Source organism: Centrocercus urophasianus, unplaced genomic scaffold (assembly GCF_019232065.1).
Source record: "Centrocercus urophasianus isolate 14NV4802_14NV808 unplaced genomic scaffold, USGS_Curo_1.0 seq_21, whole genome shotgun sequence".
NCBI classification, from domain to species: domain Eukaryota; kingdom Metazoa; phylum Chordata; class Aves; order Galliformes; family Phasianidae; genus Centrocercus; species Centrocercus urophasianus.
Window position 1 is genome coordinate 14197564 of NW_024884767.1, and position 14602 is coordinate 14212165.

The 14602-nt window shown below is 38.2% G+C and overlaps 1 protein-coding gene across 5 annotated transcripts in view; it reads left to right on the forward strand.

The window, feature by feature from the left end:
• MCC (MCC regulator of WNT signaling pathway) overlaps positions 1-14602 on the forward strand; it is a 198290-nt gene that overhangs the window by 121591 nt on the left and 62097 nt on the right. For all 5 annotated transcript variants that reach the window (XM_042823101.1, XM_042823102.1, XM_042823104.1 and 2 more), the window contains one exon: positions 7714-7827. In XM_042823101.1, coding sequence (XP_042679035.1) covers positions 7714-7827 — 114 coding nt within the window. The remainder of the gene's footprint in view (positions 1-7713; positions 7828-14602) is intronic.

Below are 14602 nucleotides of genomic sequence, written 5' to 3' on the forward strand. Positions count from 1 at the left end.
TTTGGTGCTTGTCTCTCTGAATTGATGGTGACAGCAGATCACACTTATCATTCTGAAGGTGAAGACCCATTGTAAATACAACTCTGTTGTAAGTCCTCAGACTTGATCTTCAGAATCCAGAGGTTATTTTCAGGCTGAGTTCTAAACATGAAAACCACGGGAATCTTGATTTTGCTGCTTATAAGTAGCATTTATTTTTTCTGGCTCAGAAGTGGCAACCTATTTCACAGGATCTAGTTTGTTCTTGGAGAAGACTGAGTTTGAAAGAGCTAGTTAATATGATAGAAAAAAATGATGGGGCTCTTGGAAAACAGATTGATGTACGTGACATCCCTGCCATCTGCTGTAACCAGCGGTAGAGGTGGGCCACCACATGCTTAATGCAGTGACTTGAGTGAGGTACATTAGTTTTCCACTTCCTTTTTTCCTGCTGCTTCAGGATGGTCCTTGCAAACTGGGGAGGAACAGAGAAAGGGGTTTACAGGGAGTAAGGGTGCATGTTGAACCTCACAGTTTTTCTCCCTCCTTAGTTCAGTTTCTTAGATTGTGTTGAGCAGAACTGGAGGACAAAATAAAGGTATTTTTGCTCCTCATCAATTCAAAAACAGATAAAATATAAAAATAAAAACAAAAAAATAAAAGCAGATAACATATCTTGCTTGAATTGTATTAAGAATCCTCCAGCCAGAAATTGTAAGGGCAATAGGAATGTTGAATGAATTGACTGAAGTGGGATCAAATTCTATTTACTATAACTATCTGTAGCTTTCTCTAACTTACAGCGGTGTTTTATCATTTTTTAATTATTATTTTGGAATAAGGAAAGGCTACCCAGTGATTGCAGACGATGTGTTGAGATTAAGGTGAAACAAAGACAGTATTTTGTCTCAGGAAGGGTGTCCTCAGCACCAAATTTCTATCCCTTGCATTGATGTTACAGTGCTCCCTAGAAATAGCTGGAAATGGAAATGGCAGCGGGCTCCTCCTTTGAAGGCAAAAGCAAGGCTGATTCTTCAAACATAATGGGGAAGTCAGGTGAGAGCCTGTTGATATTGACATGTGGGCTGCCCTGCAGTGGGACACTTAATATTGTTAAGAATTCGAGAAAAGTAAACTCTGCAAAGTGTAGTTTTCCTCTGCAGTCCTCAGCTTCAGATGTTTGCATCTTTTGGTTACTGGGCCATGTGCTTAGATTTTTCTCCTCAAGATACCGAAAGCTTTTGTTCCCAGGAAGGTCAGAACATCTGTTATAGTAGGAGTAGGGCCGTTAGTCTAGCTTTCAGGCATACTCATGATGTACAAATTTGAACATGCTCTGTTCATCAAGTGTGAATTGTCTGAGTAGTTTGTCAAATGATGATATTTTCCATGGTTAAGTCTTTTGTTTTTAATGATGTTCTGAAACAGATTGTACTCTGAAATAGAGTCAGATTAAAAGTTCCATGACATTTTTGAACAGTCCTAGCAGATTTTTTTGTTTAACACTTTGCATTGGTGAGGCAAGACTTTGTATTCTCTTGGCATGGAATCGTGGAATCGTACAATGGCTTGGGTTGGAAGGGACCCCATCATCAAATTCGAGCTCCTCTGCTACAGACAGAGCCAGCAACCTCCAGATCTGGTACTAGACCAGGCTGCCCAGAGCCCCATCCAACCTGGTCTTCAACACCTGCAGAATGGAGCATCTGCAGTGTCTTTGGGCAGCCTGTTCCAGCACGTCACCACTCTCTCTGTCATTAACTTCGCCCTGACGTCTAATCAGAACCTTCCCTCCATGAGCTTGAAACCATTCCCCCTTGTCCTGTCACTATCTATCTGAGTTAAAAGTTGATTCCTCTCTTTTGTATAATCCCCTTTTAAATACTGAAAGGCTGCAATGAAGTCTCCTCGCAGCCTTCTTTTCTCCAGGCTGAACAAGCCCAGCTCCCTCAGTCTGTCTTCATGGGGAGGTGCTCCAGTCCCCTGGTCATCTTTGTGGCTCTGCTCTGGACCCTCTCCAACAGCCCTGTGTTGTCTTTCTTGTCTTTCTCGTACTGGGGGCTCCAGACCTGGGCACAGGGACATCACCTCCCTGTCCCTGCTGGCCACTGCTCTTCTGACGGGAGTCCAGGATGCCATTGGCCCTCCAAGCTGCAAGAGCACATTGCTGGCTTGTGTTCCATTTTCCATCCGCCAGGACCTGCAGGTCATTCTCTGCAGAGCTGCTCTCAAGGAGTTCTTCTCCCAGTCGGCACACATATCTGGGATTCCTCCGACCCAAGTGCAGAGCCTTGCACTTTGCTGTGTTGAACCTCTCCAGGTTCACATGGGCCCACCTTTTGAGTGCGGTGATGTCCTTCCGGCTGGAATCCCTTCCTTCTGATGTGTCAGCCGCACTGATGTATCAGCTTGGTGTCACTGGCAAACTTGCTGAGGGTGCCCTCGAGGCCGTGGTCAGTGCAATTGGTGAAGATGCTGAAGAGTATGATGAAGGCTATGATTTGGTTGTTTGTTTTCTGAGAAATAGATTGAAATATAAAGAAGTGCATCAAGTGCCCAGAAATGTTGATTTTGAGTTTTTTAGAAAGTGTATCCATTTACATTGTTTATGAATAGCTTAGACAGACTGAATACATCTTCTGCAGCTTTTTCAAATTAAAGCATGCCTTACAAGCATTCGATCTTTATTGTTCTAGAACTGGGATAGTTCCTTGGCTTGGGTTGGCACGTTATTTGTTTAATGTTGCACCATCGTACGATGGAACTATATAGTGCCTAATGTGATGAGCATTGCTTCAGCGGGAGACTCACACAATGTCCATTTTGTATGTCATTGAATTTTTTAATTCATTAACATGTAGCAGTTGTTTGAAACATAGAGTTCCAGGTCATGTTGGCAGTCACCTCCAGCAGTTCAGTGACGCTGCTTTTTTAAGCATTTGAGTTTGCCGTAGGTTACAGTTACAGGGCAGTTGACTGTGATATTTCAGGGCTGTGCTCTAGAGATCACACAGCTGAAATTGCCCAGGGAATATTGAGCTGTCCTGTCACTGCTTCTGGGATATGGTTGTCCTTTACACTTTTCCATTTTACCTTGTCAATACACTGCAGAAATGGGCTTCAGTTATATTTATCCCATCAGCTGTACCATAAAAATATACATTTCATGGATCATGAGCAAGAAAAGGAAGAAAAGAAGCCAATGTTTAGAACCGAGATTTTTTTTTTCAGAGAACAGTCACTTCAAGCAAGCGTATTATTTGCACGTGGAGCTGTATCTGTGCTGTTTGATGAAAGTCCCGAATGCAAAATCAAAGTAGGTTTTGTATTTCTGCCTGAATGCTTGTCATTTCAAGCTCGTGTTACCAACTTTTTTATTTCCTTGTCTGTAATTGTATATTCTGGTAGGTTTCATTTCATCACCTTTATGATGTGTGTCGGAAAATGCAATACATAAGCACTTGCTTTGCCCCATCTGTAGCTTTTGAGTGAGATTCTGACTGAGCTTTGTGAGCTGTACCAAAAACTCCCCATCTCTCACATTACAGAGCAGCCGGAATTTTCAAATCCTGTGTCGTGCCATTTGAGAAGAAAAATTGGATGGTAGGTTGTCAGAGATCAGGCAGCATTATGAACATGTGAGCAGGGGCGTTTGTGTGCACAGAACGCCACTGAATGCGTTGTAGCAAAACTTTGCACTAAACCACACAAAGTATAAATGGAAATAGAGGGGAGGGTGCCAGAGTCCAGTATTCTCTGACCAGAATCTTTTAGAAATTGCATGTCTGGAGGGTGATGTTCACAATTCAATGCACTTCTTACATGTTTACATAAAAACAAGTACACCGATGCATATATTGTAATAAACAGGCAAGACTGTAGTGGATATAAAATAGGGTTCATACGTTTCTGTAAACAGCCTGCTTTTGTGCTTGCATAAAATTGTGTAGAAACGAGAGCTTTTGAGGTAAGATGGCTGTTGCATTTTTTTAGTAATGGTGTGCATCTATTTTCTTGGCTGAAAGAATTCTTCATTTCATTTGCTTGTGGTAGATAAATAGGTTTTTGCCTATTTGATTCCTTTTAGGTCATTGCTTTCACATGTGTTGACCTTCTTGTCCTGTTGGACAGTCTAGACTCATTGTCGTCACGTAGTGGTTTTTTTGTGAGAGTTTATTTCTTTCTGTGTTGGATCATGAGATCCACTTTATAATCTGTTCAGGACGTTGGCTGTGAACTGTTTTCCACGGTGCTCATCCTGTTTGAAAAGTTCAGACTGGTATGTTGTACAAAGAGTACTCCATGTGGTATCTAACTAATTGTTACAAACGACGAAGTTTTTGTTTTGTGTTCTGTGCCTACTAAGGGGCAGCCCACTGTGAGCTATAAACATCTGACATTAGTGCTGGTGATAGCCACTCTGCCTGGCCTGTCATTGTTTGCTGAAAGGGAAAAATGGGCTGTGTGCCACATTGCAATTTCAGTTCTCTCTTTCTCCGGTCTCATATTCTGAAATAATTCAGGACCACTGAAACAGGACTTTTTTTCCACTCCAGGGTCTCGGGGGTATTTTTTTGGTTGTTTTCAGTAGATCTTTGTTCAGATGTTTCCCTGTTTGTGTTACAGCAGTGTAGAAGATCTGCATGTCAGTGTCCCCCCTTTTGCTTATTATAGGAATGTGAGGAGAACATAGGCTGTGGGAACATTCATGGCTCAAGGAAGGATGCAACAATACTTCCTAACAGCTCTTCTCAGGAATTGCAGAGGAGGTTCTGGTACTGCCCAGAGCAGACAGATAAACCAATTTGCTAACCTTATTTTTTATCATAGCAGTAGCTGGAGACACCACTTACATACTGTTTACTGCTGTGTATACTGGGTGTGCTGCAGCTGAGGAGTGTCAGAAGCAGCCTTTCTCTCTGTGTAGTGACTCCACATTGGCTGGTTTGCCATTTCTGTTACACTGATTTCTCCGGGTTTCTTCCTTTTTTTTTTTTTTTTTTTTTTTTCCTCCTCTAAGTACACAGAAGCTGACCAGGATCAAGTTAGGAAAGGATCATTTTGGATAGCAAAAAAATTTCTCTGTAATTAGTAAAGCAATTCTTTTGTTGCTTTGAATGAAGACGCAAATACATCCTGCCTGCTGGATACCCTTGTGTGGCAGGGGCTATCAGTCCAGGCCAGGCAGCAGTGTTGTATTAAGCTAGATAGAATTTCTGCTGGTCCTTACCTGGTTTGGCACGGGCCACGAAGAAGAGCTGAGCTGATCCTGGTGTGTGAAGTGAACAAAAGCAGATCCATAGGAAGTCAGCTTCATTAGTTCTACTGCTTAGTAAATGAGTAATTTTTCATTGAAATTTTTAAGTTGATGATGTCATTTTTATATTATGGCTCCATGCGTATGAACATTGTAAGTCTGGTATTTAATTAAAACCATAGCTGGAAATCATCTAATAATGGTGTATAAAAGGGAATTATCCTTATTTGACTACATACCATTATTTTATTCAATTTAGAGAATTGTAGCCATTTTTTTCATGTATGATTTAAAAGCTGTGATAAAGGATGCAAGATTTGATGTATAAACTAGTGGGCTTCATTACAACATTTCTTCTCTGTTAAGGGAAAATGGTAAAATATTGACTTTTAAATTTACCATCTTTCCTGAAAATTACAAGTCAGTTGTGAACAGATTGGTACACTTTGGCTGGTTCTTGTTTCTCCTCTCTGTAAAAGCAGTGCATTGTTTCCTGTGGTAGGAAGGATGGCCTTACTCCAAAGGCCAAGAATACTTGTAAGATTCAGGGAGTTTCTGAGCTTATTAAGATATTTCAGCACAGCATATTTGAAAGAAGATACATAGTAGGCTTGAACTACTCTTTTTTTCACTTGGAAAATGAGTCTGCCTTAAGAACCTTAAGCATACTATGGCATAAAATTGCGTATATGTATGTATTACGCTGAAATAAGTAACAGCATGCAAAATGTTTTGTGGCTGTTGTAATAAAAATATTTTAGATAGTTGACAAATAAAGATGTCCAGTGCATCTAGTCACATAGTTATTCTGCAATCTCAACAGCAGAACCTACATCTGAAGTCTTTGTACAGAGAAGTTTCATGTCCTTGTGCCAGAAGTACCCTTTTCTGTAACACTGGAAATATTGTATATGAAGTTGTCTCTAAGTGAATCTAGTCTCCTTTCTGTATTACAACTACTTTCACATTTCAGTACATGAAAATATGTGATTTTATTGTTTTTTGCTATTGTAAAGGCAGATTTCAGAATAGGAGTCATTAGCTGATTGACTAGAAATGGAAGAAGAAAAATTATGTAACTGTAAAATGTCAGACTACATGAAAACCTGAAAGTGACTGAAAATCTAGCAGCACTGTTTGTGTTTCAGCCCAAGTTCTGGCAGCAGAGAAACATTTGCCAGGTTACTTGGGCCAGTGTGAAGGATCTTTGTAGTTTTCATATCCAGTATAACTGAGGAGTTGCTTCTGTACTACTACAAAGAATGACTTCAGTAATACTGGCTAGTTTCCTCATGGAATTTTCTGTTGTACATGTCAGTATGAATCACTGAATTCTACTTGCTACCTATGCTGTAGTATGAAAGGGATACCGAGGAAAACAAGAGACTGTAAATGAGTTCTAAGTTTGGATTTTTTTTAGAAGATTTATTCTTGGTTTCTAAGTTATGTAGCTAGGGTAACTCAATTATGTTGTTTATCCTATCTGTGTTTCCATATGTGATTGGTTAAATACAGAGTCACAAAATCATAGAATCAGTCCACCATGGTCACTGCAGACATGGATAAGTGATGCTTCTTACTAAACACAGAATCGTAGAATATCCCAAATTGGAAGAGACTTTCAGGGATGATTGAGTCCAACCCCTGTCTCTACACAGCACCACCCTAAATTCAGACTCTGTGTCTGAGAAAACATTGTCAGAATGCTCTCCAAACTTCAAACTTCGAGCTGTGCCTAAACTGCCCTGGGGAGCTGTTCCATGCCCATCACTCTCTGCTAAATAACCTTTGACTGTCACCCGCCTGACTCTCCCATGATGCTGCTCCATGCTGTTCCCTTGGTGTCTCTATCACAGCAGCACAGGTATTAGCACAGATAGGTATCTTCCATCAAAATAATATCTTGCAGAGAGAATAACAGTTCACATTCTCAGGGTGTAGCTTCGTAAGTTAGAAGCATTGAAGCTCACTGATATGAAATAGAAAAAAATAACAGTAAAGCAGTTCAAAATGGAGTAGGCAGTAGTTGCAAAATAAAATTGAGTCCTATGCATGGAGTTATTCACTACACTGATAACCTTTATCTCTGAATGCATCAAAACATGACACACCTTTTATAACACAAATCTGAGCTGACATCTAATGTAAAGTGTTACAAAACAATGCTTGAGCTGATTGCTTTTAAGTTAATATTGGGATTTATGCACACATAAGCAGTTGTATTACTTTTCATTACACTTGTTCTTATAATGTTTTTCTGAAGGAGCAGGTGGATTTTCTGAAGAAGACAGTTCAGTGATAAAAAGGTGTTGAAGTATGTGAACTACTTTTTGACTACCATTATTCTAAAGCTCCTGTTAACTACTCAGAAATCCAAAGATGTTGTGACTACTGTATAATATCGTATCTTCTTTCAAATTCTTCTGCTATAATGCTTGTTACTAGATTAATTTTTTTCTCTATCCTTTGTCTTCCAGCTTCATTTAGCAGCCCTGGCATCATTAAAGGGAGACATTGTGGAGCTTAATAAACGTCTGCAACAAACAGAAAGAGAACGTGACCTGTTGGAGAAGAAACTGGCAAAAGCACAGGTGAGCAACAGTTAAAATTCTGAAGATGGTCAGTGGTTTTCTATTGTCCTTGTTCTTCGGAGAGGTGTATGATGTGTGGAGAAAGGATGAAAGTTCTTAACAGTGTCGTGAGTGAAAAGAATTGTAATACTGTACAAAGCATGATTGCCAAGGGTTTTAACTTTTACATGCTGATAATATTCTTTTTTTTGAAGTACCAAGAAATAATTGGATTGATTTTGTTTGAAGCCAACAGCCTCTTTTAATAGTGAACACTTTAAATTACTTTAGAAAATAAAAACTGTAATGATCAGTGGATTAGGTAGCTGATCAGAGTCTTTTAGTCTTGAGTGAGATTCACACAGCACAAATTAACACTGATGAAAATCGATTACCAATCCTCAGCACTTCAACGTTAATGCGAGAAATGATTAGTGATCTCAGTCTCGCCTCTAGTAAGCCAGTTTATGTATCTCTGTTATAGAAAACACAGTCAGTGGAAAGCCAAAGGATTAAGTGAGCTTTGATGCTTTCTTGGCTCTTAATGGTTTGTTTTTCAGATCAAGATATATGTAGAGAGTCAAATGCACACAGGGAAATAACTATTGTATCTAATATTTCTCCTATGAACAAAACTTCTGTTTTCAAGTACTGTTACTCTGGCAATTACCTTTTATAAGTACTTTGCCATTTAAAACAACTGCAAAGTATGTATTAATTTACACCTTCAGAGAGCCAGACAAAGCATTTTGTCTTGTAAAATATCACATCTTATGTGTTATCCAGATACGTTGCGGAATCTTCATCTTTGAAAGTACTTAAAAGCCATCTGGACCTGTTCTGCTATAAGTTACCTTCCTTCAGTGGATAGGGTTAAAGAATTGACCTCAAGAGATCAAGCCCAGCTATTCTGCAATTCTGCGAGTTTACAGTCTTTGGTTATCAGGGCATTTTGATAGAGGTGTCTAACTGTGTATTATTTAAACTCAAGCCAGATGTAGAAATATTTAAATAATCTACATTTTAAGGCTTTTACTTCAGTCCTTCTAACATTCTTTTGTATTTTTTCAGCTATTTTGAGGTTTGTAAACAATAGTCTTATTCCAGCCCATCAATGCAGCATAGTGGAGTAAAAACATTGTCCCTTTCATTCCCTTTGATCTGTGAGCCAGAGACACACACATTATTTATAGCTATAATCCTGAGATCATTTTTGAACTTACAGTGCTCTCTGAAGGCAGGTCCTCTTTCTGAGGTACAGCTTGATGTTTGGCTGCATTTGGCAATCATTAAACTGTCCACTATACCCAAAAAGTCTTTATGATTCTGTGTGATTATGTTGTTGTGGTTGTTATTTTTAACTCTTCCGAGTGATTTTACTGTGATAAATACAGATTTTTTTGTTAGTATTCTACGTTTATTTCCTGGTCTTTATTAAAAAATACATGTCATATCTCAGCCAATGAAGAGTACCTTGTACATGCTCTCATACAATGATATATCCCCACTGATGATGACTGTGCTCTGTTAGCATGATGTTTTTCTTTTTTTTTTGTTTTAATTGGTTACCAGGTGTGCATGCATACAGTGCTGGTTTTCTCATATTGGTGGTTTTTTTCCGTGATCTTGGGCTTTGTAGTTGTAAACAGAACCATAGTGATGACCGTTGCCTGAACTATGAATAACATAAAATCAGAATATCTGTTCTTTTGGAATATCTGAAGCCTAATGTGCTTCTGCTATACATTTCTCCACGCTGAAATAAACACTCCAGTGTGCATATTCTAAAGAAAAACTATAAAGCTGTGGGTGTGGGACTGAAGAGGAATTTTAATAGGAGCAGAGAAACTTCGGGGGAAGAGACTGACCGAGTCTCACTAGTTGTACTGAGGTGATTGTTTGTGTAATGTACGTTTCTGGCTTAATGCTATAGTTGTGGCTGATGAGAAGCTTTGGTGCAATTGTTTTTTGGAAAAAAAAATACTTTCTAATTAACAATTTCTATGTAGTCTTAATATTATGAAAGTTTTTTTTCTAAAAGCCCCCCCAGGTGAATGGAAACTTTCTGAGGTGTAAAGGAAAGTCTAAAATGATCATTTTTTAGACACTCGTTTTTAAACATTTTAATACTCTTTTTTTAAAGTCTAAAAAGATGCACAGCTTATATATTCAATTAGTTAGTTACATTCAAATGCTGAAACAGATTCTGATGACTTTGCCTTCCCTTTTCTTCTTACTCTGACTGCATTGCTTTCTTTTTCAAGCAGATGTTCCACATAGCATTTTTATTTTTTTTTAACTTTTCCTCCCAATCTACAGAGATTTATCCAAATGCATATCACATTACATATGTCATTTTTCTCTGACAGCATCTGGCTAATGCATTTCTTCCTCACTAATATGAATTAGAGTTTCAGAAGGCATACATTAAATAAGAAGTGTTTGAGGTTCTGCATAACCGTTTTCAGATGCTAGTGGATCAGCATTAAATCTCATTTTTGACTATACTTACAAAAGCAGCACATGCTTTTTTTTTTTTTTTTTTTTTTTTTTGCTGGCACACTATATGCTCTCTGGAAAAAAAGCATTCCTTTGACCACATTTTTGGTAACACCTTTCCTATCATTTCATGAAGCGTATAAAACTTTGGAAGAAGGTATTTGGTGAAGAAAAGTGATTTGGGGAGCTGACAGATAGTTGGGTAGCTCAGCTTGATAAGATTTTTATAGAAGGATGTAACCGATTGCTGATTGTTGTGTTATGGTAGAGTTCGTTTCCAGAAGTCCAACCTGTAGAGTCCCTGTTAAAGCATTTGTGTACATGCTAGTATTATTTCTATAAGACATCAGATCTCCTTGTGTGTTTGTATGAGTGTAAAATTTGGCACTGAACTGACCTTATGAATGAAAGTTACTGTAAAGTAGTGGTCAGTTACATCTGATGTGGTCTTCCAGAATCTTGTTTTGGTTGTGAGAATAAAAGTAGTGCTTTTTACTAATCCTCTATGGTTAGGTATCCTGGCTCTAATAATAATAAATAATAAATGTCTGAAGGGAAAGCACAAATAACAGTAGTGCTGTGTTTAGATCTGCATCCAGCACAGTGCAGATAGCACTGCAGTGTCTGAGCTGATACTGAGTAGTACTTGCACAGAGCCAAGGACTCTTCTGTCTCTGCCCACTCAGTGAGTAGATGGTGATGTGCAGGAGGCCAGGAGAGGACACATCTAGGCAGATGACCCAAACTGGACAGGGAGACATTTTATGCTGAGTATTGCTGTTCTCAGCACTGTACAGGTAGGGGAATCAGAGGGAGGTAAGCTGCCATTTTGTTGGCAGCTGGGTGAGCAGCAGTTTGCCCATGGGAGGTGGTGGGTGACTGACTTCACATGTGTTTGGTTTTATTGTCTTTTCTCTTCTTTCACTTCTCTTTCACTTACTAAACAGTTTTTAATGTGATCCACAAGTTTTCTTGCTTATGCTTTTCTCCACTCCTCCTGGGAGTAAAAGGAAGGAAAGTTTGTGGTGTTTAGCTATCTACTGTGGTTAAGCTACACAGAAGCATGGAATTAGTAACACGCTGAAAGTTTCAGCGAATATATCAAGAGTAGACAGTTTACTTTCTACATCTTATCTTTTCATCACCTTTCACAAGGTAGTTCTGTTCTCTTCTGTCTTTATACTTAGTCCAGGTAATTATGGAATTTTGTAAGAACTGTAGGCGTGGAGAAACAAATACTGCGCTGCAACATTCTGATTCCTTTGTCAATATGTTCCATTACTGCATTTATAAATTCTTGCCATCCTTTCAGTTATTCAGAATAGAGGGAGGGACAGCAGAATTTCAGTATAAAAGTATAACCAACATTACTTGGCATATAAGAACATTTGCACTTCATGGGAGATTTCAGTTTCTCGTTTAAGAAAGTTAATTGAAGTAGAGATGCTCAGGTGAACAGAGTCAACAGATCAGCACTGAAGTTTAGTTCTGTTGTGTGATGTCTTTATTTCACATGGACTAGCCCTGTTCACTTATATCTTTTTACACATCAAGTGAACACTGAATGTACGATATTAATTAATTTTCATTATGCTCAATTACTTGTTCAACAGATTCTAATGTTGTGTCTAACACAGTTGATGAATTGTGGTTTCCCTGAATAATGCCATAGACAGTGTTTGCAGCTCTGCAGGTCTTGAGGAACTGAGAAATCTGTTAGCCTAGCACTGCTGCTGGTGGTTTTTTGTTTTTTCCTGAACACTTCAAATTTAACACAGAATCTGCACTGTTCTTGTCTCTTGAGTTTGGAATTTGTGTACATCACAGTCAGTAACATCACATGTTGCAACAATATATTTGGATTAAAATACTTTCCCTTAACATCCTCCTTCTTCGTACTTTTTTTTTTTTTTTTTTTTTTCCCCCTCTGATAGTTGTTTCCTAGCATCAGGAGGTCGGAAAAGGGTGTTTCCAGGCATTGTTCATTTATTCTGTAATCGAAATAACCTTTCAGATCTGTACAAAAAATCAGCCAAGGGTCGCTTGCGTAGAAAACTGCGAGAAACTTTTCTCCTGACCTCTGTAATCACTTGTCTTTTGCAGTCTCTCAGTGGATTATCCCTGTATTTGCTTTTTCAGAGAATTACAGCCCTTAATGTTTTGATGAGAACTTAAGTACTAGGCAGGAAGAGGGGATGAGGAAGAAGAGTTTAAGGTATTTATCTTCAAAAGCTTGTGACTGAAATGCAAATAAATCATAGTTTAAAAAGATAGGAACTGAGGGCAGGTCATTGTTCTGAGACTCAAAGGACAGGAAAAATAAAGACAGTGATGAACAGGCTGAATATCAAAACTGCTTAGCAGTGGGTACCAAGAGATGCATTTTTCAAGTTTTGAGGTAGATGTGCAATAACAAAGAGTAGTCTGTATAAGCAGAATTTTACATTGCTGCATTTTGGGATTCATATTAAGTTGTATTTTCACTGTGTAAATACTTTTGTATTTTTCAGTTGAGACTTGTCATGACTGACTAGAATTTCTAGACCCTGAATCGTCCTCTAAATTTCAGTGTTCCTTCTTAGCATCAGGTCCTGCCTACCCAAGGTTTCTTGCTGCCTTGTGAAATCACTTTCACCCAAGATAATCCAAGAGCCCTTTTAAAAAAGTCAAACTTAACTGCCATCATATAGCTAGACTGCTATGGCTCACAGTGTGTGTCTATCGCTAAATTATGATTGTCCTTGAAAATGGTGGCTGTTAGATGACTAGAAAAAACAGAAGACAACTGTGGTAATGTGGCTGAGGTCCATTATCGAGGGTCTGTATATCTTTGTTCAAGATAAACAAATTCTGCTCTTCAGTTCAGAGCTTAGAAAGATAAAAATTGTTGAGATAAGCATTTTATTTACTGTCTGAAAATAATTACTGCACGCTCCATCTGAAGCATCCTTTGGTTTAAAACTGAAAAAACAGTGCACAAAATTCACTGTTTTGGAAAGCACTTAACTGTTAATTCTTTGGATATCAATGTGTACCAGAGGAAATTTGGAATTATAAAGGAAAAAAACTCCATATTGTACTTAAATATTTATGTTAAGTACTTTTTTTTTCCTGTTACTTCCGCACTTTTAAAGCAGTGCTAGTACTTCAGCTAGATAAATGGTAGTGTTCAGAAATAATAGTAACGAGTTCCTAAGTGATCCTGCAACACTCATTATAATATATATAGTTAGCCACTTATTTGAACAGAAAGTTTTAAAAGCCAGTTGAACACTTCCTGTCTTCTAAAATTTGACTAATTGCTGTACTCTCCAGTAGTAGGGTGTATTTGCTTTGTCTCAATGTAGCTGAAATCGCTTTTGACTCCAGTTTGAGGAAGGAACTACCGTTTTATTTAGTCCGTGGAAAGGTTCTGTAAACTTCTGAGCTATTGTCTTGCAGTGTACACATTCCTGAAAGTCAAAAAGCACTGAGATAAATTCTACTAACAACTGTAAGATAAAAATGTTATTGAAGCTCAGCATAAATTGTAATTTTGAAGTAGTGTTTTGTGTAAGTATTCTCAAACTCTAATGTGAACAGCCCAAAAAATGTAAGAGCAAACTGTAAAAATTCTGGCGTGCCTGTTAGTATGGGCATAAGTTTTGTATTTATGAAAGAGTTGAAGGAATTACCTTCATATAGATCATGTACATGATTTGAAAAAATTAGATTTGGGGACTTCATACATTGTTATGAATTGTAGCCATTAGAATTGCTATTGGAATCTTATGTTTCACCTTTTCTATTAAATTGTTTTGGTTTTTTGTTTTTTAATACTATCAGTTTGTGAGATTTTTCTTGTTCCAAGTATAGCATATAATTTTCTGTAGTTTCAGGGAAGCTTGACTGTTTCATGTGGAAGGTCCAAAGCAAAAGGTTAGAAGTCTTGCACTTTCCAGCTACTACAAAGCAAAACTTTAATCAACATGTGCTGTTGAGAGGCTGTAATTCCAGTAGAGCATCTGCTGGTGTGAAGAGTGAGCCAGAGAGGCTGGAAGTAGTACTCGGTCAGAAAGAAAAAGTGGGATTTCATGATACTTTTACAATAACTGTCAGAAGTATAGCCACTTAATTGTTGAAATAGTACACATTTTATAATAGAGGATTTGAAAAGGAAAATGTGCAGTATTACAAAAGACTAATAAAAACAAATACTGGAAAGGAAGTTACAACCCTGAAGCATGGTTACTCTTCTTTGTAACAGTGTGATTTGTACCTTATGACCTATTCAAATTCAGACAGTGCTGAGAAAGTC